Genomic DNA, 25543 nt, shown 5'->3' on the forward strand with positions numbered 1-25543 from the left:
AAATAGCAGGTCTGAGAAGATGATCTTAATATAAATAGGCCTTCCTTAGATAAGATTCAAGCTTCCTATCTAAAGGATCCTTAAAGGAAGTGCTATCTTCCATAGGAATAGTGGTACGTTTAGCAAGAGTAGAAATAGCCCCATCAACTTTGGGGATTTTTTTCCCAAAACTCTATAGATTTTGCTGGTAAAGGATACAATCTCTTAAACCTTGAAGAAGGAATAAAGGAAGTACCTGGCTTATTCCATTCCCTAGAAATCATATCAGAAATAGCCTCAGGAATGGGAAAAACACCTGGGGGAGGTTTAAAAACAGCATTTAAACGTTTATTAGACTGAACGTCAACAGGACTGGTTACCTCAATATCCAAAGTAATTAACACTTCTTTTAATAAAGAACGCATATACTCTATTTTAAATAAATAAGTAGATTTGTCAGTGTCAATATCTGAGGAAGGATCATCTGTTTCAGATAGATCCTCATCAGAAGAGGATGAATTATTATGTTGTTGGTCATTTGAAATTTCATCAGCTAAATGAGAAGTTTTAAAAGAGCTTTTACGTTTATTAGAAGGTGGAAATGCAGACAAAGCCTTCATAATAGAATCAGAAACAAATTCTTTAAAATTTACAGGTATATTATGCACATTAGAAGTTGAAGGAACTGCATCTGGCAATGTACTATTACTGAGGGAAACACTATCTGCATGTAAAAGTTTATCATGACAACTATTACAAATGACATTCGGTGGAATAATTTCTACAATTTTACAACAAATGCACTTAGCTTTGGTAGAATCGATATCAGGCAGCAATGTTCCAGCAGAAACTTCAGAGACAGGATCAGATTGGGACATCTTGCTCAATGTAAAAAAAAACATATAAAGCAAAATTATCTATTTCCTTAAATGACAGTTTCAGGAATGGGAAAAAATGCAAAAGCATAGGCCTCTTGATAGAGAAGAAAGCAGGAGGCAAACATCAATGGGGTATTGAAATAATGAAAAAAATTTGCGCCAAGTATGACGCACAACAAAGCGTAAAATGACCGGAAATGACACACTTGTGTCACTAATGACGCCGCCGTGTGAAAGGTCTCGGCGTCACGTACGACGCCGGAAATGACGAAGTTGCGTCATAAACATACTTTTTCGCCAAAAAAAGTTTGCGCCAAAAATGACGCAATAAAGTCTAGCATTTGACGCACCCGCGGGCCTAACACCCGCAATTGCAAAAGTAGTCAAATTGAAAAAAGACTAAACCCCAGGTAAGAAATTAAATTCTTAAAGTGTTTACATTCCCAAATATGAAACTGACAGTCTGCAGAAGGAAATACATGAACCTGACTCATGGCAAATATAAGTACAATACATATATTTAGAACTTTATATAATTGCATAAAGTGCCAAACCATAGCTGAGAGTGTCTTAAGTAATAAAAAACATACTTACCAAAAGACACCCATCCACATATAGCAGATAGCCAAACCAGTACTAAAACAGTTATTAGTAGAGGTAATGGTAAATTGAGAGTATATCGTCGATCTGAAAAGGGAGGTAGGAGATGAATCTCTACGACCGATAACAGAGAACCTATGAAATAGACCCCTGTTAGGGAGATCATCGTATTCAAATAATTGATACTCCCTTCACGTCCCTCTGACATTCGCTGTACTCTGAGAGGAATCGGGCTTCAACAATGCTGAGAAGCGCATATCAACGTAGAAATCTTAGCACAAACTTACTTCACCACCTCCAAAGGAGGCAAAGTTTGTAAAACTGAATTGTGGGTGTGGTGAGGGGTGTATTTATAGGCATTTTGAGGTTTGGGAAACTTTGCCCCTCCTGGTAGGATTGTATATCCCATATGTCACTAGCTCATGGACTCTTCCCAATTACATGAAAGAAAGGCCCTTTTAAGGCCTATTGGCAGTTTAGTTTAGGCTAGGGTTTTTTTTTTATTTTGGGGGGCTTTTTTATTTTGATAGGGCTATTAGATTAGGTGTAATTAGTTTAAATATTGGATAATTTATTTTTTATTTTGTGTAATTTAGGTGTTTTTTTTGTAATTTAGTTAATTCTATTTAATAAATGTAATTTATTTAATTGTAGTTTAAGGTTAGGTTTTAGTGTAACTCAGGTTAGGTTTTATTTTATAGGTAAATTTGTATTTATTTTAACTTACAGGTTAATAGGTAGTTTATGGGTTTTAGTGTACTTTTTAGCACTTTAGTTATGAGTTTTATGTTACGGCGTTGTAGCATAAAACCCATAACTACTGACTTTCAGTTTATGTTATGGATCTTGTAGTTTTAGGCTGTACCGCTCACTTTTTGGCCTCCCAGGCAAACTCGTAATACCGACACAAAGGAAGTCCCATAGAAAAAAGACTTTACAAAGTAATACCAGCGGTATTGAAAAAGAGTCTTAAAGTGATGGTCAATTTTACACTATTACTCATTACAATTCCAATCCACATGTATTTTTAAGGTAAATCGCATATATAAACTGTACCTAATGTTATTTCTAAATATATAAATACTTATTTTATGTTCTTACTCGGTACTATCATTGCTCCTCCCCATGAATAACTTCCTTGAATTTGCTTCCTCCCGGTGACAGATCTACCCGCCCTTCCCCACGTCACTGCCCTGGCATTACAGACTTCATTAAGCTGTACACGCATGCGTTAGAAATCTGTATTCAATAGCTTGAAAATGTTCATGCGCAAAAATCGCGGTGAGACAGAGATTAGGATGCGATTACGGAGCTAGGGCATGCGCAGAAATGAATAAGGGTGTTTTTACTTAGAGATGATTCCCCGAGTGGCCTGTACTGTAATTGGATAATAAAAACACGTGACGGAAGTAAAAACAATGGCGGACGATTGACGGGAGGAGGATGGATATTAGGAAGGTATCAAAATAATATAAGATAGCGCACAAAATAGAATTTAAATGGCGAAATGATGAATGAAAGTCACATTATTTTGGTAGTTACATTCTGATCGCAAGATGTAGTTAGTCATACTTGACCATCACTTTAACTCTGCTTTTTCACTCATACCGCAAAACTCGTAATTTAGCCGAAAATGAATTACATAGCTAAGCTGCCTGGAGCAGCTAACTCCACCCCTCTTATCAGTGTTTAGACACAGGCATTGTATTTCAACTGAGTTCCCAGCTTCTAGGCATGCTCCAGCAGATAATCCCTATTCACTTTTGCATTTTACCAAAATAACAATACATATAAATACAGCCATAAAAGGAATTGTGTGGGGGGAGTTAGAGCTTTACAATTCAGAAACTAAAAAAAAAAGGGTTAATGGAGAGGCACTGCAGTATAAGGCCTAGATTTGGAGTTCGGCGGTAAAAGGGCTGTTAACGCTCCGCGGGCTTTTTTCTGGCCGCACCATAAATTTAACTCTGGTATCGAGAGTTAAAACAAATGCTGCGTTAGGCTCCAAAAAAGGAGCGTAGAGCATTTTTACCGCAAATGCAACTCTCGATACCAGAGTTGCTTACGGACGCGGCCGGCCTCAAAAACGTGCTCGTGCACGATTCTCCCATAGGAAACAATGGGGCTGTTTGAGCTGAAAAAAAACCTAACACCTGCAAAAAAGCAGCGTTCAGCTCCTAACGCAGCCCCATTGTTTCCTATGGGGAAACACTTCCTACGTCTGCACCTAACACTCTAACATGTACCCCGAGTCTAAACACCCCTACCCTTACACTTATTAACCCCTAATCTGCCGCCCCCGCTATCGCTGACCCCTGCATTACACTTTTAACCCCTAATCTGCCGCTCCGTAAAACGCCGCCACCTACGTTATCCCTATGTACCCCTAATCTGCTGCCCTAACATCGCCGACCCCTATGTTATATTTATTAACCCCTAATCTGCCCCCCACAACGTCGCCGACACCTACCTACACTTATTAACCCCTAATCTGCCGAGCGGACCTGAGCGCTACTATAATAAAGTTATTAACCCCTAATCCGCCTCACTAACCCTATCATAAATAGTATTAACCCCTAATCTGCCCTCCCTAACATCGCCGACACCTACCTTCAATTATTAACCCCTAAACTTCCGATCGGAGCTCACCGATATTCTAATAAATGTATTAACCCCTAAAGCTAAGTCTAACCCTAACACTAACACCCCCCTAAGTTAAATATAATTTTTATCTAACGAAATAAATTAACTCTTATTAAATAACTTATTCCTATTTAAAGCTAAATACTTACCTGTAAAATAAATCCTAATATAGCTACAATATAAATTATAATTATATTATAGCTATTTTAGGATTAATATTTATTTTACAGGCAACTTTGTAATTATTTTAACCAGGTACAATAGCTATTAAATAGTTAAGAACTATTTAATAGTTACCTATTTAAAATAATAACAAATTTACCTGTAAAATAAATCCTAACCTAAGTTATAATTAAACCTAACACTACCCTATCAATAAAATAATTAAATAAACTACCTACAATTACCTACAATTAACCTAACACTACACTATCAATAAATTAATTAAACACAATTGCTACAAATAAATACAATTAAATAAACTAGCTAAAGTACAAAAAATAAAAAAGAACTAAGTTACAGAAAATAAAAAAATATTTACAAACATAAGAAAAATATTACAACAATTTTAAACTAATTACACCTACTCTAAGCCCCCTAATAAAATAACAAAGCCCCCCAAAATAAAAAATTCCCTACCCTATTCTAAATTAAAAAAGTTACAAGCTCTTTTACCTTACCAGCCCTGAACAGGGCCCTTTGCGGGGCATGCCCCAAGGATTTCAGCTCTTTTGCCTGTAAAAAAATAAATACAATACCCCCCCCCAACATTACAACCCACCACCCACATACCCCTAATCTAACCCAAACCCCCCTTAAATAAACCTAACACTAATCCCCTGAAGATCTTCCTACCTTGTCTTCACCATCCAGGTATCACCGATCCGTCCTGGCTCCAAGATCTTCATCCAACCCAAGCGGGGGTTGGCGATCCATAATCCGGTGCTCCAAAGTCTTCCTCCTATCTGGCAAGAAGAGGACATCCGGACCGGCAAACATCTTCTCCAAGCGGCATCTTCGATCTTCTTCCATCCGGTGCGGAGCGGGTCCATCTTGAAGCAGGCGACGCGGATCCATCCTCTTCTTCCGATGTCTCCCGACTAATGACGGTTCCTTTAAGGGACGTAATCCAAGATGGCGTCCCTCGAATTCCGATTGGCTGATAGGATTCTATCAGCCAATCGGAATTAAGGTAGGAATTTTCTGATTGGCTGAATCAGAATCAAGTTCAATCCGATTGGCCGATCCCATCAGCCAATCAGATTGAGCTCGCATTCTATTGGCTGATCGGAACGGGCTTAGAGTAGGTGTAATTAGTTTAAAATTGTTGTAATATTTTTCTTATGTTTGTAAATATTTTTTTATTTTCTGTAACTTAGTTCTTTTTTATTTTTTGTACTTTAGCTAGTTTATTTAATTGTATTTATTTGTAGCAATTGTGTTTAATTAATTTATTGATAGTGTAGTGTTAGGTTAATTGTAGGTAATTGTAGGTAGTTTATTTAATTATTTTATTGATAGGGTAGTGTTAGGTTTAATTATAACTTAGGTTAGGATTTATTTTACAGGTAAATTTGTTATTATTTTAAATAGGTAACTATTAAATAGTTCTTAACTATTTAATAGCTATTGTACCTGGTTAAAATAATTACAAAGTTGCCTGTAAAATAAATATTAATCCTAAAATAGCTATAATATAATTATAATTTATATTGTAGCTATATTAGGATTTATTTTACAGGTAAGTATTTAGCTTTAAATAGGAATAAGTTATTTAATAAGAGCTAATTTATTTCGTTAGATAAAAATTATATTTAACTTAGGGGGGTGTTAGTGTTAGGGTTAGACTTAGCTTTAGGGGTTAATACATTTATTAGAATAGCGGTGTGGTCCTCTCGGCAGATTAGGGGTTAATAAGTGTAGGCAGGTGTCGGCGACGTTGAGGGGGGCAGATTAGGGGTTAATAAATATAATATAGGGGTCGGCGATGTTAGGGGCAGCAGATTAGGGGTACATAGGGATAACGTAGGTGGCGGCGATTTGCGGTCGGAAGATTAGGGGTTAATTATTGTAAGTAGCTGGCGGCGACGTTGTGGGGGGCAGGTTAGGGGTGAATAAATATAATACAGGGGTCGGCGGGGTTAGGGGCAGCAGATTAGGGGTACATAAATATAACGTAGGTGGCGGTCGGCAGATTAGGGGTTAAAAATTTTAATCGAGTGGCGGCGGTGTGGGGGGACCTCGGTTTAGGGGTACATAGGTAGTTTATGGGTGTTAGTGTACTTTAGGGTACAGTAGTTAAGAGCTTTATAAACCGGCGTTAGCCAGAAAGCTCTTAACTCCTGCTATTTTCAGGCGGCTGGAATCTTGTCGTTAGAGCTCTAACGCTCACTTCAGAAACGACTCTAAATACCAGCGTTAGAAAGATCCCATTGAAAATATAGGCTACGCAAATGGCGTAGGGGGATCTGCGGTATGGAAAAGTCGCGGCTGTAAAGTGAGCGTTAGACCCTTTAATCACTGACTCCAAATACCAGCGGGCGGCCAAAACCAGCGTTAGGAGCCTCTAACGCTGGTTTTGACGGCTACCGCCGAACTCCAAATCTAGGCCTAAGTTTGCAAGTAAAGTAATTAAAGTACATATTATATTATTTTGTCTCTATCCCAACTTGTTTATGTCCGTAGGGCTAAACTGACGTGCGCTAAATTCGATTGCACTTGTGTTTACTTTCAACTTGTAATATGTTTATTTTTAATATGCCTACATGTTCCACACTACTGAACAAGGTGGTACACTATATAATACTTAAAAAGACATGAAACATATTTTTTTTCACAATAGCAAACAACTTGCCATTTTACTTTTGTTATCAAATTTGCTTCATTCTCTCTGTATCCTTTGTTAAAAGAGCAGCAATGTGGTACTGGGAGCTAGCTGAACACATCATGTAAGCCAATGACAAGAGGCATATATGTGCTGATACTAATTAGCAGCTAACGCTCAGAAGTTCATTGCTGCTCCTGAGTCCTCCTAGGTATGCATTGCAACAAAGGATAGCAGGGGTACAAAGCACATTATATAACAGAAGTAAACTGGAAAGCTGTTTAAAATGACATACTGTACCTGAATCATAAAAGTTTAATTTTTACTTTACTATCCTTTTAAGAATAATGTCAATATGATGCCACAAGACAATAAGTTGCATTTATTACCAGACACATAAGGAAAAGAGCTTTCTAGGTATAAAGTTACTAAAATCACTTGTTAAATAACGAGCACATACAAAGAGTAGCAGGTGTCCAACATATTCAGAAAAGTAAATAGTTTTGTAGTTGTTATCTGTTAAGCCAATTAGAAAAAATATACTGTATGTAATACGGTTAGCCTTGGAAAGCAAGCAGGGTGCATTTATTGCTCTCAGAATAAGAAAATACACACTTCATAGCTAAATTACATTAAAAGAGGTAAAAATAAATAATGAAAGCATATTGCAATATTTGTTTTATTATGCCTAAATAAACAATTATATTAAAATTTCAAGGTGTTTACTGTCCCTTTAAATGCAAGCAAATTTTACTGTAGAGTGTCTCTTTAAGACAGTAATAAAAGAATGTAATCTAATGCTAAAGCAGAGTATGGGACATGCTTTTCAAGTCTAAAATAGACGGCATCTTTCATATTTAAACATCAAGTAGCACCCAGTGCCCCCTCCAAATTCAACAAATTGAGAATATCAAATTATGTATAAAAGAATAGTAGAATTCCGAGCAGTCAATACTTTATAAAACTGTAATGATGCAGTCTTATGCAGTTAAAAAAAAATATTAGTATTATCATTATTATTCCTACTACTAATAATAAAAGTAATACATATTAGAAAAAAAAATGAAATACCTTAGAGAAATTTAACAGAAGTCCGTACAGGAAAACATTTGATTTTTGTGCTTCTTTTCCAAGTTTGCGGATTGGGGCCAGTTTTTGAATTCCACTGCTACAAAGCTCCGGATCAGTTATATGAACCTTAAAACATAATAAGCAAATTAATCATATTATTAATATAGAGCAGAATTATGTTATGTCACTGTGGACATATTATGATGTTATTCATTTTTTTATGTCCTAAAAACATTTCTTTATGTCCTAAAAACATTTTTGTCCACATAATTTTAATATTAGGAAGTATAATAAATTTCATGCATTTGTCATTCTACAAGTATTTGTCTATGGTCTTACATCATCTCACTGAATAACAGGCCTTAATGAACGGAAAAATACTAATTATAATAAAAATGGAAAATCGCCTTAATTTAGAATACTTGCAAGATAATAAAAAAAAAAAAGATTGGGCAAGACATTCGGCTAGATTATGAGTCTTGTGTTAAGGTAAAAAAGCAGCGTTAACAGGTCCTAACACTGCTTTTTTACGCCCGCTGCTATTACGAGTCTTGCAGGTTTAGGGAACCGCACACTTCTTTGGTCTTACCGCATAACGACTTACATAAACTTTGTAAAGTCTTTTCTCTAGTGGACTTCCATAGCGCGGTATTACGAGTCTGTCCTGGGAGGCCAAAAAGTGTGCGAAGTTCAATCTTATTGGCTGATCCAATCAGCCAATAGGATTGAGCTTGCATTCTATTGGCTGTTCCAATCAGCCAATAGAATGCAAGCTCAATCCTATTGGCTGATTGGATCAGCCAATAGGATTGAAGTTCAATCCTGTTGGCTGATTGGGGCGGCAGCTTAGGGGTTAGTAAATGTACGTAGGTTGTGGCGACATTGGAGGAGGGAGATTAGGGGTTAAAAAATATAATGTAGGTGTTGGCGATGTTGGAGGCAGCAGATTAGGGGTTCATAAGTATAATGTAGGTGGCGGTGATGTCCGGAGCGGTAGATTAGGGGTTAATAAATATAATGTAAGTGGCAATGATGTCGGGGGCGGCAGATTAGGGGTTAATAAGTGTAAGATTAGGGTTGTTTAGACTCGGGGTTCATGTTAGGGTGTTGTTAGGTGTAAACATAACTTTTATTTCCCCATTTACGCTGCTTTTTGGCAGGTGTTAGACTTTTTCTCAGCCGGCTCTCCCCGTTGATTCCTATGGGGAAATCGTGCACAAGCATGTATGACCAGCTCACCGCTGACTTAAGCAGCGCTGGTATTGAAGTGCGGTAAGGAGCACAATTTTGTTCTACGCTCACTTCTTGCCTTTCAATGCCGGGTTTGTAAAAACCTGTAATACCAGTGCTGCAGGTAAGTGAGCGGTGAGAAAAAAACTGCTTGTTAGCACCGCATAGCCTCTAACGCAAAACTCATAATCTGGCCGATTGTATGGTGTCTATAGAGCTCAGTAAAAAGGACATACAATTGCTAAAAGAAATGCTCTGTGTTGAAGCATTTTATTATTGCACTATTTTTGCATATAGCTACGGGCTCCATTTATTAAGCTAAACATGCAGCTTCTGAGCCCTTCTGGTACATTCTCAAGTTGTAAGATTGCTTCTTAGCCCGTCCCCAAAATCAAACATTACAGATGTCAAACATGTAGGGCGGCTCGTTGTGTGAGGGCAGGGGTGGGCTACACAAGAACATTCTTGTTCAATGCTAAATTTTGGAAACATCATTGGAGAGCTATTTGTTTAAACCCTCTCAAGGGGGTTAAACACATAGAGGTCAACTCCAATCTTGTTAATCGTATTCACTGCCTGTTTTTCACCACCTGTATTTTCAAACATTGAAAAGATCACAAGTTTAACTATAACACCATTTACATAATTTAAAAATATTGGATCAGATATTGGAAAGGCACCCATAAAATGCATGGACAGCATTGACTTTGGCAAACACAATCTACAGAGTGCGCAAGTTATCTCCTTAATATCGACAACAAAATAGACACATCTTATTCAACAACCAAAGGCACTTGAAAAATGCCCACAGATCAAACAGTAACACACATTGGATAACACCAGCCACCAATCTGTTCAATTTCAGACCTGAAAAACAAGATGGCGCTGCTCATGCCAACAATGACAATGGCCCTTTTGATGACGATCAATTTGAGAGCTGAAACGCATCAGAAAGATCTATATCCAGTACCTTTTTTTTTCTTCTCTCTCCTATTTATAGGTGTTGTTGTCGTGCTGACTATGGAAGCTGAGTGATAGACTCTCCTTCCATTTTTTTGTTTAATTAATAAACAGTATGATTTAAAACTGAGAATAACAAACAAGGAAGATGAGGAAGATGAGGGACTTCCATGCTGTCAATTGACGATGCAGACAATTAATTTAATTCAAACGATTACTTTTTCTGAGTAAAAACATTCTGTCAAATGGGAGAGGTGTGTGCGCCTGAACCAATAATATAACCTTCATACTCTTGATGTAAACAAGACGGGCGTTAACAAGCTATCAACCAATAATCTATCCCCCTAAAATGGACGTCACACTTGTGGGCGTGTGTCAACACGCTATAAAAAGCTGAAGACCTGGCAGTGCGGTAATTCCTTTGAAAAAGCCGGTAACAGCGAAACATGTCAGGAAGATTATGGTCTTGGTGTCCTAGGAGCTCCTGTGTTTTTAGTCAGCACTTAGTAACCTTGCTAATGTAGTAGATATAAATAAATTTAATTCTCAATACTATATTCTGGTTTCTGATGATACTATTAATTTGGAAGTTTGAGTCCTACTAATATTACCTAGTTGCATCACTAATTCACTTAATAGGTGTTTTATAAATGGTTAACCCAAAACGCTGTATCATATTGAATGGTACCTTAGTAATACTTACCGCAGATTACTAGCAGACATAATTTATAAAACTTATTTAGAAAACACATGCACGGGACTAAGTATACCACTACCTTAGCATTCCCAGTTGTATCACTGATACGTCTAACAGGTGTTTTGTAAGCAGTTAACCCTAAATGCTGTATTACATTGAATGGTACCTTATTAATATATACTGCAGTGTACTGGTGGAAATTTTAATTTATAAAACAGTTAATATTTACAATCAGTCACATCCTATAAGATATAAGTTGGGATCTTATCCAGGAAACGCTTGTGCGAGGGTAAGTACACCATTACTTTAGCGTGTACTTAAGTCTTACTAATATTACTCTCTTGCATTACGGATTTAACAAACGGGGTTGTTACAAGCAGTTAACTCTATACGCTGCATTATACCAAAAGATACCTTAGTGGTACATACTGCAGATTATTGGCGGACATTATTGCTAATAAACCGTTAATATCTATGACCAGTTACCTCCGAAGATATAAACTAAAGTCTTATCTAGAGAACATATACAAGTGGTTAAGTATACAACTACCCCAGTGTCTACTTAAGGATATCACCATATAATCTGGTGATGAATACAAGTAGCTGTAATTCAATCAAACTGAATCTGGGAATACTTAGAATATATCGATTCAACATATATTTGTAGGTGACAACACCAATTTCAAAATATATATACATAGTACCTAACATTGATATACTGCTTCCCTATACCCTATGTAACTATATGTTATTAGTTACCTAACTTCTTTATAACAAATCTAAGAGTACTATATTACTTAACAGCTGTGTTATAATACCGATCATATATCCCTTTTGGATAGTAATAGACTTGCCAAGCGCTGTTTAACCTCCTATTACTGCAGAAGATCTGCGGAGATCTATAATCAAGATCATAGTGATACTAACTCCATACATACAGTATTTCACCTGTACATCAGACCAGACATTATTGATGTATATAACTCAATTTTCTACTACAGAAGGTGACCTAAGTGTGGTTTTAATCAACTCCTAATTTTATAAGTTACTGAATAAAAGTTATGTTTTATTTAATATCACAAGTTTAGTTATTATATGCTGTCCTATTACATTTGAAACTATTAACCTCGAATGCTAGTTTGTGTATTCTTAAAAAGAACAAGCCTCTTCTTGCACTTTCTAATAAAAAACAAAAAAAAACAAAAAAAACATCAAACTTGGCCTATAAGGGTCCAATTCCATTTTTCAATGTCAAATGAGAATTTCAGAAAGATTGGTATCGATTTAGCCTGTGCATTCGGCAGCTTCGTTAGCTGACTAATGTGGAAGAAGGCAGTTGTTCGTGGTCTTCCGCTCTTTCAGAGTTGGATTTATTTTTTTGAAAATGCTATACACTAGACTTGCACAGATCTAAGTGTGTTGTACTTTCACAAGAAGGAATCCAGCTCCAAAAAGAGAAGAAAAACAATAGCGAGGTTCAGAGCAGTAATGCACTACTGGGATCTATCTGAACACATCTGGTGATCTAATAACAAGAAGCATATTTGTGTAGCCACCAATCACCACCCAGCTCCGAGAAATGTATTGCTGTTTTGAAGCTGACTTTAACTATGTGTTTAAACCATTTGCAGGGGTTAAAAACAAAGTTATATGCAAGTAAAAGCACAATAATGGAATATTCTAAAATATTACAGCATTTCCTTTTTGCACTTTTATGTCCCTTTAAATTTAAGAACTCACAGAAAATGGCAAACTATCTGTGAGATTATTAACTATTAATAATAACAGTTTAGCAACTAAAGTACACATCATAAACAGGCGTCTAAGGCTGTATTTATGGGAGGGGCAGTGATGCTGATTGGACAAATGTTCTTTTTCTAAGATAGATTATTCATTTCACATTCCTACAGCTAATAAAAAAATGCAGATGTTATGACATTAGTCTTCACAAAGGTTCTACTTTACCTTTTTCTGAGAAAAAAAATATACAAATATGATAGTACTTTAGAAACAAATAGGAAAGAAATGCTGCAGTTCTCTGTGGAAGCAAAAAAGGTAAAATTATCTTGAATAGTATATTGTTCTGGATTTATTTTCCGCCACTTAAAAACCTACACAGTAAGAGGTGTTGTTGGCTCCCATTCCAATCAAGACATACAGTGGGGCAAAAAAGTATTTAGTCAGCCACCAATTGTGCAAGTTCTCCCCCTTAAGAAGATGAGAGAGGCCTGTAATTTTCATCATAGGTATACCTCAACTATGAGAGACAAAATGTGGAAACAAATGCAGACAATCACATTGTCTGATTTGGAAAGAATTTATTTTCAAATTATGGTGAAAAATAAGTATTTGGTCAATATCAAAAGTTCATCTCAATACTTTGTTATATATCCTTTGTTGGCAATGACAGAGGTCAAACGTTTTCTGTAAGTCTTCACAAGGTTGTCACACACTGTTGCTGGCATGTTGGCCCATTCCTGCATGCAGATCTCCTCTAGAGCAATGATGTTTTGGGTCTGTCACTAGGCAACACGGACTTTCAACTCCCTCCAAAGGTTTTCTATGGGGTTGAGATCTGGAGACTGGCTAGGCCACTCCAGGACCTTGAAATGCTTCTTACAAAGCCACTCCTTCGTTGCCTGGGCGGTGTGTTTGGGATCATTGTCATGCTAAAAGACCCAGCCACGTTTCATCTTCAATGCCCTTGCTGATGGAAGGAGGTTTGCACTCAAAATCTCACGATACATGGCCCCATTCATTCTTTCATGTACACGGATCAGTCGTCCTGTTCCCTTTGCAGAGTAACAGCCCCAAAGCATGATGTTCCCACCCCCATGCTTCACAGTAGGTATGGTGTTCTTTGGTTGCAACTCAGCGTTCTCGCTCCTCCAAACACGACGAGTTGTTTTTATACCAAACAGTTCTACTTTGGTTTCATCTGACCATATAACATTCTCCCAATCCGCTTCTGGATCATCCAAATGCTCTCTAGCATACTTCAGACGGGCCCGGACATGTACTGGCTTAAGCAGGGGGACACATCTGGCACTGCAGGATCTGAGTCCCTGGCAGCATAGTGTGTTACTGATGGTAGCCTTTGTTGCGTTGGTCCCAGCTCTCTGCAGGTCATTCACTAGGTCCCCCCGTGTGGTTCTGGGATGTTTGCTCACCGTTCTTGTGATCATCTTAACCCCACGGGGTGAGATCTTGCATGGAGCCCCAGATCAAGGGAGATTATCAGTGGTCTTGTATGTCTTCCATTTTCTAATTATTGCTCCCACAGTTGATTTCTTCACACCAAGCTGCTTGCCTATTGCATATTCAGTCTTCTCAGCCTGGTGCAGGTCTACAATTTTGTTTCTGGTGTCCTTCGACAGCTGTTTGGTCTTCACCATAGTGGAGTTTGGAGTGTGACTGTTTGAGGTTGTGGATAGGTGTCTTTTATACTGATAACAAGTTCAAACAGGTGCCATTAATACAGGTAATGAGCGGAGGACAGAGGAGCCTCTTAAAGAAGAAGATACAGGTCTGTGAGAGCCAGAAATCGTGCTTGTTTGTAGGTGACCAAATACTTATTTTCCACCATAATATGCAAATAAATTATTTCCAAATCAGACAAAGTGATTGTCTGGATATGTTTCCACATTTTGTCTCTCATAGTTGAGGTATACCTATGATGAAAATTACAGGCCTCTCTCATCTTCCTAAGTGGGAGAACTTGCACAATTGGTAGCTGACTAGATACTTTTTTGCCCCACTGTAAATGTTCATGTCAGAATTTTAACCCCTTCACTGCTGGGAATTTAAGAGAAAACTAGCCCAAAGTACCGGATAATTTTTTTTTAGCATTTTTGCTTTTACTCTATTTAAACAATTGGAACCTATTAACCTATCAAACTAAATATTTATTTTTAAAGGGCCATAATACTAAAATGTTTAAATACTTGAAAGTGATGCAGTATAGCTGTAAAAAGATGACTATAAAATATCACCTGAACATCTCTATGTAGAAAAGAAAGATATTTTACCTCAAAAGTTTCTCAGTAGCCACATCCCATTGTAAAGGACTTCTAAGCAGCAAATAAGTATTTCTGTCCCGGGACAGTGGAAGGAGCGAGATTTTGTGCACACTCATCTTATTTCCCTATTCAGTGTAAGAAAGTTTACAATGAAATCTCATGAGAGTTAAGTGAAATCTCATGAGATCACAGTAAAAGAGTTCATGACCTCAGGCCTGTTGATGCTGATTGGCTGCTGTTCATTTCTTCATTTTTTTTTACCTGCAGCTGGGCAGCAGCTGAGTATAACTTTTTACACAGAACTTATTCTGCTGAGCTGAGGAAATTGTGAGGTAAAATATCTTCCTTTTTTACATAGAGATGCTCAGGTGATATTTTCCTGTCAGCTTTTTACAGTTATACTGCATCAGTTTCAAGTGATTTAGCATATGAGTATTATGTCCCTTTAATTAGACAACCCAAGGTATCTAGGCACATTTTGGTATGTTTCATGCCCCTATTTTGCTGACAAACATAAACATATAGACAAATTATTAACTTTTTCACAAACTTTGTGTTTCTCACTGAAATTATGTACATACTGCTTGCACACTCATGACACAAATGATTGTAAATGCTTTTTTGGGATCCCATTTGTTTGGAAATAGGAGATATGCATGGATTTGCCATTGGGTTTTTGTAATTAGAAGGTCACTTATTGCAGTTGTGCACCACACTGAAATGCATTGAAGTGAAGAGGTTAATATTATTGTAATGTAGAGATTACCCTCCCACCTAGTGATTTTTTTTTATTTTTTATAAAGGGTCAGTGTACTTTTACATTGTTTAAAAATATAGATAATCGCTTCATTACAGATTCCGCAGTTTTGCATAACCAACATTGTTATAGTAATACACTTTTTACCTCTGTAATTACCTTGTATCTAAGCCTTGGCAGACTGCTTCCTTATCTCAGTGCAATTTTCAACCTTGCATTTTAACTAATCAGTGCTGACTCCTGCATAACTCCACAGGAGTGAGCACGTTATCTATATGACACACATGAACTTGCACTGTCTGTTACTGTTAAAAACTGTAAAATTCATAGAGATAAGAGGCAGCCTTCACTTAAAAATCAGCCTATGAGCCTACCTAGGTTTAGCTTTAAACAAAGCAATTTTAAAATCATTTGGAAAGTTGTTTAAAATTGCATGCACTATCTGAATCACACAAGTTTAATTTTGACTTTACTGTCCCTATAAATTTTTATTTTTCTGTAGTGTAGTAGTCCCCCTACCCCTGAACACTATTTAGGACCCACCATCCAAAATGTTTTCAGTAGTGCAGCGCCCTATGACTCCCTTTCCCGTCAAAATATATTTTCTGCAGTGAAGGGCCCCTCCCAATCCTTCCCCCTCTTTCCCCCACTAGGCCAACCATCTACATTCCCTCCCACTGGCACCAACGGAGATTGTAACAGACGGTGACACAGACCCCATATCTTGCAAATATTATGCTATAACATTTTTCAATATCCTATTTCTTAACTGTTTTATTCTTTTTTTTCCAACTAAAAAAAAAACTCAAATTCGGGAATACTTTGAAAATAGCTTAGGTGTTTCACTTACTGACTGTTATTGCTTTGAAATTAATTAAATAATGTCCAAACAAAAATTTCTTCTAGGTCTTTTCAAATAATTGCTGGTATCTCTGCAAGATTCTGATCCTCTCATTGAGAGAGCACAGAACGCGAGAAATGTGTCATCTGAGCACATCTATGAGACGTTATCAATCTTCATTATTACTCTTTTAAATAATAAATACTATAAGCCCCCTTCCAAAAGAAGTCTCTACCTGACGCATACAAATCCAAAAAGATTTTTTTTCCTGATCTTTTGACCTTTACATTGGCAAAGAAACTGAATTTCTTACCTGTCACCCAATGCTTACATAAGAACAATAATAAATATAGGTGAGGTTATCCAGTCAAGCTGTTCTTACAGCGAGATGGACAAACTCATACAATCACGACTCTTGAATAAGGATTGCAACTCTTGGAGTTTTATGCCTTGTTGCATAACTCATCTTCACATTCAACATCACTTGACCCTGAAGGCCTGAAGGCTTTAGCTCCTGAATGGACTCCTCTTCTTAAAAGGTCTTTGCTCGCAACGAAAAGGCCCATCTTCATCAGGAGACTTAATACTCCTTTTTAATCTCAGGGTATACGAGACAGTTGTTTGGCTGGAAACTTAGCCTACATAGGAAGATGGAGCTTTACATATAGCCTCATGTCAGCTTTCTATTACAATACCTTCCTGGCATGATTGTCTCTAATTTGATTTCTTTATCCAGTTAACAAGTTTGGACTCTTGGTTTAGATGTGAATATTATATTTCTTTTATTCACTTTGTTCTACCAAAATGTATTATATACTTAAACTGTAGCCGTTACCTACTGTTTTATATGTATAATTCATTATAAGTTTTGATTTAATTAAGGTGGCTCTCCTTTCTCTGCTTAAATGTACAAACTCCCCTCAAGTAACTTTTACACTATTTCTAAGGTGGGGAAAGTGGCTTGGTCTCCATTAATTGTTAATTTCTCTGTCTATTTATAAACAGGATTTAAGCAAACTCTCAAATACTACCCTATGTCAGAGTTTTTAATCTATACTAGATAGCAGCCTTCTTATATTTCCTCCCTATGACATCATAGTTATTGGCTGATGTCTTTATTAGGCCTATTACTCCTTTTTGCCCTATTCCTTATACACTGTTGAGTTAATATACATTTGTAATCCTGATAAACAGTTTCTGTCCCTAAGCTAGATTGTTGCTCTATCTGGAGCATTGTTAAACTTTTTCTCTATAAGGTTATTATTTTACTCATTGCTCCATATTGAGCACTTTTTCTATATCTCACTATAAAGTTACCACTGTAGGACTCAGTGATTAGCTGAGTTCTGACTTTTAAGCAGACGTCACCCACTGGTAAGTTTATTTATATGCTTCTTTTCTGAGAAATGTAACAGTAAGTAGACAATTACATACCCTACAACCAACTATACATTTATAAACTACTGTTACAGTTAGACTCAATGCTTCATTTATAAATTGCCACCCACAAGTTATACCAAGACTTGGATCGCTAACTACTTACAAATATCACAATGTGGCCTTTATTTCATTGTCTAATATAATGGCTATATAGGTTTTCTTTGAGGTGTTAGATATCAAGTTGACTTAAATGCCTTACTACTGTGTCGCTCTTATTATAGCTCTAACTCTATACAGGCCCATCTGTGGCCAAAATATTACTAATATACCACCAACATTTTTTATTTTTTTAAACGGCCTTAAGGATGGTAATGTTATCTTATTGCTGAAAGGAGGATGTTATTTAAATAAAGGAGGTCTCAAAGTTACCGGTCATTATTGTTAATAGAATACTGTTTCTCAAATGTTTAATTCTGTTCTGCTCCTGTTGCATTATTTATCGTTCCTGAGAAGTCAATCTTTCTATGGTATGACAAATCTCAATAAAAGAAAATACTACTATTTTACAGTACAAGTTAATATGTTTTGGAATGGGGCAAGCATTCAACCTCTATCTTCAATTCATATATATATATATATATACATATATATATATATATATATATATATATATATATATATATCATATGTAAGTCCTAAGAAATATTAACTGTGGGTACTACCTTTATATAATAAATACAGCAGGATGCATTGTTATAGCATTGTTTATGACCAGTGCTGACAGTTTTGTTATATGCATTATAAACAGAACATATTGTAATTATTCCTAAAACAATAAGCTATGAAAAGCCTAATGTGCTCTTGCCCTTGGCAGATAATTAAAGGAATAAGCAAACTCAAAATAATTTGCTTGTAAAAAGTTAATGATCTATAATTAAAGAGTTTCTAGCATTTAAGTAAAAACAGTAATTGAATATCACAAGACCTACCACTAAAATATTTGAAAACGAAATACCAGGTACAAGTAATCACTTCCAAACTTCTGATTTATTGTAGTGTGTAATGTTTTGCAGCACATTCCCAAGGGTGATTATTTTACTTTACTTACACACCTGTGTCCTGTGTTAACTAGATGTTGGCATGGTCCGAAAAGTGTGAGTTCTTAGCAAATTCACTATAGATGTGACTTTTAAAATATATGGAGGCGCCACTAACACTTTTACTTTAGATCTGTAACTTGCATTTTGTTTTTAAATCAAATTGTTTTTTCTTAAAGTGAAGGTAAACTTTGATAAATAAAAGCCAGTTTTTTTTTTTTAAATACTATTCAAAACAGGGGCACTTTCATTCATCAAAGTTTACAAAGCAGCCGTTTTGATTAAAAACTTACCTCTCTTCTTTGCACAGCCAGAGCAGCTTCCCCCTCCTGAAAATCCTCTCTTCACACGTCATCAATGACTAATCTGGCTTCCTCCATTCACAGCATGGCCTCAGGCAATGAATACCCTGGGGGGAAAGCCGTGATTGGAGGAAGCCGGATTAATCATTGCTGACGTGTGAAGTAAGGAAATCCAGGTGGGGGAAGCTGCTCTGGCTGTGAAAAGAAACAAAGGTAAGTTTTTTTATCAAAACGGCTGCTTTGTAAACTTTGATGAATGAAAGTGACCCTGTTTTTAATAGTATTTTTAAAAAACGGGCTTTCATTCATCAAAGTTTACCTTCACTTTAAGACCTTTTTTTTTTTTTTTGTTTCCCATAACAATCAGTCATGATTTAAAACCTATGAGAATGTGAAAATAGGGGGGGGGGGGGGAATCAGGCTAAGGTAATCTACACTATTAGTACTTCATTAATACATAACTTTAAAGGGACAGTATATTTGGGAAAAAAACATAAGTGACATGGCAAAAAAATTAATGCTTGAGCTTACCAGCATCCTATGCCTGCTGATAGGCATGTTTGGGCAGACGGGGGACAGGGAGAGAGAATACACTTATTAAAAATAAGCCCTGCTTGTCACTTCCACTTACTAAAGCTCAGTGCATGTCTTTCTTTATTAAGCAAAACATTTATAAAATGTATTTATAACATTTGGAAATACTTTAATTCAATATAATAAATATTTTTAAAAATTTGTGTATGTAGAAAGCAGAATTTGTTAAAATAATATATAACTTAGAATGGAAAGAGTATGTGTATGAGCATATTATAAAGTACATGAAACAGTAATTGAATTGTAAATTAAACCTATACTAAACAAATTATACAAAACATGCCAATATATCCATGAAAAGTGCCGTTCCAGGCTGAACATTAAACTGAAAACTGAAACTTAAAACATTAGATCAAAGACATAGACTAAACATTTCATTACCTATCAAACTCCCATTTTGTTGTTTTGACTTTAGAATTACAAAAATGCATGTAGCATGAGCCAGTCTTAAATTAAATGTGCTGAGACACATGATATTTTGTGCCTATTTTGCATTACTTATAACAGGAAATGTTAGTTATGTGTGGTCATAAAATGTAGTAGATATGGTACTTTACCTACTGGTTATTAGACATTTCAGAATGTCACATTTATATCCATTTTAATTGTCAGGTCTTAAATGGCTACTGCTAAATGTAGGTAACCACTGAACAAATATCTTTATTTTCACACAGCTGTTCACCAATCCAAATCTTTCCTTTAACTACTAGGGGCCAGATTACAAGTGGAGCACTAATTAACGCTCCAGCATGAGCGTTCACTGCACTAGAAGTTCCTCTTTTTGCGCTCATCGGTTGTTTTCACTCTTGCACTAACTCGACAAGCACAAAAACCCGAAGTTAAAATATTGCATGAGCGATCACATATTCCAGCCATAGAAGTCAGAGAAAATAAAGTGGAAAAAAATAACACCCTAATCTCGTGCAAACCAGATCTTATATTCTCATGTGTGCTAACCCATCATGAAAATATGAATGTCACATTCCAATGCTCTTCACATAACAGAATATGTTCCATTTATTCATAAATACATATTTCTATATATATATTCAATGGTATTTTGGTACAATATATATCTATACCTATATAAATACATCATTATATATATATATATATATATATATATATATATATATATAGGTATAGATAAATAAAGATATATATATATATATATATATATATATATATATATATATATATATATATATATATATATATAGGAATATCTATTTAAAAATTACGTACAACATATTCTGCTATTTGCAGAAATACATAGTACATATTCAGGACATTGGAATGCAGAACATTGGAATGTCAAATTTTACAGTAAATACATAGTTAAAACCTTTATTAAGAATGAATATTGCATAAATATAATTTACATGTTTTCATCTACTTAACTGCAAAGGGCTCCAATGCACACATATATATATATATATATATATATAGACAGCAGGCAGGCCAGCACTCACGGTTAACATTTCATTCACCCAGGGTGCTTCCATAGTATTAATAGTAGTAAAGAATGGGGATGCACTCGCCAGGATTTCCAAAGTTACCTTTAATGTAACGTTTCGGGGTGTTACCCCCTTCGTCAGACAATACAAAATAACAATACACAACCTACTTACCACCGTGCCTTTTAAACTAACCTAAGTGATACAGTTCCAGGTCATCACCTGTGATGCCACTCCCACAATCAGCAATCAACAGGTGTAGACTCCCACTGCCCTCCCAGTGTATGTGACTACCTAATCATATAAAAATATTAACTAAAAGTGAACCCCAAGTGCCCTATCTTAATAAAAGAAACACATAGCAAAAATGTGTACATAGCAATGCTTACAATAGGTTAAAGGAGCAGTGAAAAACCTTTTGGGAAACTGTGATATCAGTCCCTGATAAGCCATATGTGCTTTAATCTGATTACGGCCTGTGGGTGGTTGCCATAGCAACCAAAACTAGCAACAACGGCCCCCATTACTGGGTAAGGCATGATATGGCCAATTAATGGTACTGCAACATGAAGGAGCGCCCAACCCCCAGACAGTCAAGCCAATCACCCAGAAATAACATACAGCATAATATGTAAATTGAACACAATCAGTTAAATTACACAATACCTCGTAGCGCTATACATAATATAATTACAAAATTGGCCAGTAATTAGTAAACAAGCCGTATAGCTGGTACGCAATGCACCCCTCAAGGGTCGGGCTATCAGGATGTCTAATACTGTCCGGTCTGGAGGTGTGACCTTGTGAGCCAATCAAGGGGCTAGACTACGTGGTAGAGCCCCAGGGGCATGTTAAATACAAACGGCAGGGCTGAAAGTATGCGTAAGGCATCAAAGTCAAGATACCAATAAACATAAACAACGTCAACAGGCTGCTACTCCACACGCATCCCCAAGTCTACAGTACAAAACATATATCAGCATGCTCAGCGCAACTGGGCAATGCCTGGTATAGAGGCTTGACATAGATAGCCAATCAGGGGGCGTGGTGCACACTCAGGATAAATAGTACAAAAGTATTCAAACAGGGGTAGAATATACGTTAGCAATAAAACCCTAGACTAGATGATACTGGCATACTGGGAAAACATGTGCAAAATGAAAAACTATGCAAGTTAAACCAGGGAGGGGGGAGAGAGAGAAGGGAAGGGGAAAAGTACATAGTACCGTATTGGAAACCCCATATATGGTAAAGCATTGCAAAATGTGCCAATATAGCCTATGTTGCCAAAGCAGCTAAGTATGCGACTTAGTAATTAGAAATAACACGAGGACCAGGAGAAAAATAAAAAAAAATAAAAAAAAAAGGGAAAAAAGAGTAAATAAAAAATGATAAACAGAGAACAAAGAAAAGTACAAATACTAAGTGTAAATACATGTATAAAGAGGGTCATAGAACTAAAGAATAGATCTAAAACATGTACAAATCAATAAACGCATAGTTGCTATGTAACATTACAGAAAACAATGCCAGTTTAGATGAACATTTAGGCCGTTCGGGGCCAGGGTGTCCAATCTGTGGGTCCACCTAGCTTCTCTTTGCAGAAGAATTTTCCCTCTGTCCCCACATCTAGATAAAGGTAGTACATGGTCGATGATAGTGTATTTTAAATCAATCACTGTATGTCCTTTTTGGACGAAGTGTCTTGCCACTGGTTGGTCCGATGTTCCCTTCAGAATAGCCATACATATAGACGATCTGTGGTTGGCCATTCGTGTCCTCAAATCATCAGTCGTTTTCCCAACATAAACAGGCCACAGGTACAGTGGAGTAAGTACACAATGTATGTGGTTGTGCACGTCAGGTGATACCTATGTTTGTACTTCATCTTCTTGGTGGGATGAGTGAAGTAAGGTCCTGTCTGTAAGGTGCAACCAAGACATCTGAAACAACCTGGTTTCATTTTCTCCAACCAGGACTTCTTCTGATAACAAGGACGGGGGTCCGTCTTTACCAGCATGTCCTTTAGTGATGTGGCTCTTCGAAAGCCCATGCATTGTGGTACCATATTTTTGAAAAGCAACTCTGGATCACTCTTCATGATGTCCTAGTGCTTGTTGAAAGAATCTCTAAGGCATGATTTGTCGCTTGTGTACGTTGTCACAAAAGTGAGTTTTTCCTGTAGTCCACGAGTTTTGGGGGTGTCCATCTCCATCAACTGTTGATCAAGAATCCTCGAGGGGTACCCTCTATCCTGGAATCTTTTGTAAATTTTTTATATCTGCTGTTGGGCTCTCTCCTCATCCGAGTGGTTTCTTTGGACCCTTTTAAATTGGGACTTAGGCATATGTATATATATATATATATATATATATATATATATATATATATATATATATATATATATATATATATATATATGTACTGTATATGAATATATATGTCTAGATTTCTCAAGATCTATATGCGAATATCTAATTGAAAATCCCTCTGTAATATTGTTTAATGTGCAAAATATTGTAATGTAAAATCTTTCCATTATCGTTTCACAAACGCTAGGGTTGACGTTCACTTTAAACATATCTCTATACATATAAAATCAATGTTTCTCTATATAAGTGTATGTATGTCAATGTAAAATCCCTGTGCCTGCTTTTCTTTTTCTAACACCGGAGATCTCATATCTTTGATCCCTTATAACTTTTGTGTGCAAGATTATTTTAAAATAATTTTTATTAGACAGTGTTAATATGAGTGTAAGTATACTTTGTAATGTATTTTTGAAGTGTTTTGTGAAACTTTTATGTTGCGCAAAAAAATTAACTACAGCTGTTCGAGTGCGGAAAGGATTGTGGAGTAAAAGGCAAATGTGCGCGCACAATCGCAATTTTTCATAACTTGTAATACCTGTGCAATGAAAATTGATTGAGAAAAGACCATATTGCACACAAAAAAATCATAATGCAAGACTTGTAATCTCGCCCTGCATGTTCTATCTAAATCATGGAAGAAAAATATTGGGGTTTATGTCCCTTTTAATTGATTTTCTTCTTGTTATAAAGTCTGCCTAAGCTAAGATGATAAAAACATTGTACAACTTGTTAATAAGGTTCACTACGCATTTGGCCATGGTTTTAACATCTGTATTTAGATATAACTTTTGTGTGCAATATTTTTTAAAAAAGTTTTATTAGATGGTGTTATTATGAATGTAACTGTACATTGTAATATATTTTTGATGTGTTTTGTGACACTTTTTTGCTTTGTGAAACAGTTAACCAGAGTTTTGAGTACGCGGTAATCATTCTAGCGTAAATCGCAATTGCATTCAAGCGATCGTATTGACTTTCAACTCATAATACCATTTTGTAAACCCTGTGTGTATATCCCCATCTACTTTAGGATCATGTAAATGCTAAAGTAAGTATGAAAGCAAAAATTCCACTAAAAAAGAATGAATTTGCTTAATATAAAATGAAATAAAAGGATGTCAGTAAAATAATCAGTAATACTAATAAGTATACAAGTGTTTGTGCAACTATAAATGTATATGTGTGTAAGTATATGTCTGTGTGTAAGAATGTGTGTGTGAATGTAAGAATACATGTGTTTGCGTAAGTATATGTGTGTATAAGCATACATGTGTATGTGTGTAAGTATGTGTGTATAAGTATTCTTGTGTGTATATGTAAGTATACATGTGTGTGTAAGTATGTGTGTTTGTGTAAGTATACATAGGTGTTTAAGTGTACAGGTGTGTGTAAGTATACGCGTGTGTGTAGTTATACATTTTGTGTGTAAGTATGTACATGTGTTTATGTGTAAGTATACATTTGTGTGTGTGTGTGTGTAAGTATACATGTGTGTGTAAGAATACATGTGTGTGTGTGTAAGTATACGGGTGTGTGTGTGTAAGTATACATGTGTTTATGTAAGTGTACATATGTGTGTAAGTATATATGTGTGTGTGCAAGTTTACATGTGTGTGTAAGTATATGGGTGTTTGTGTAAGTATACAGATGTGTGTATGAAAGTATACATGTGTGTGTAAGCATATGCATGTGTGTAAGTATACATGTGTAAGTATACACATGTGCATGTGTAACTATACATTTGTGTGTGTGTGTGTAATTTTACATTTGTGCGTGTGTAAGTATATGTGTCTGAAAGTATGTGTGTAAGTATATGTTTGTGTGTGTGTGTAAGTATACATC

At 36.1% G+C, this 25543-nt stretch overlaps 1 protein-coding gene across 1 annotated transcript in view; it reads right to left on the reverse strand.

Moving 5' to 3' along the window:
* The window catches only part of CRPPA (CDP-L-ribitol pyrophosphorylase A), an 818587-nt gene that overhangs the window by 230902 nt on the left and 562142 nt on the right, over positions 1-25543 (reverse strand). The window contains exon 9 of the mRNA XM_053714116.1: positions 7996-8121. Coding sequence (XP_053570091.1) covers positions 7996-8121 — 126 coding nt within the window. The remainder of the gene's footprint in view (positions 1-7995; positions 8122-25543) is intronic.

The sequence above is a fragment of the Bombina bombina genome, chromosome 5 (genome assembly GCF_027579735.1).
Source record: "Bombina bombina isolate aBomBom1 chromosome 5, aBomBom1.pri, whole genome shotgun sequence".
In the NCBI taxonomy this organism is placed as follows: Eukaryota; Metazoa; Chordata; class Amphibia; order Anura; family Bombinatoridae; genus Bombina; species Bombina bombina.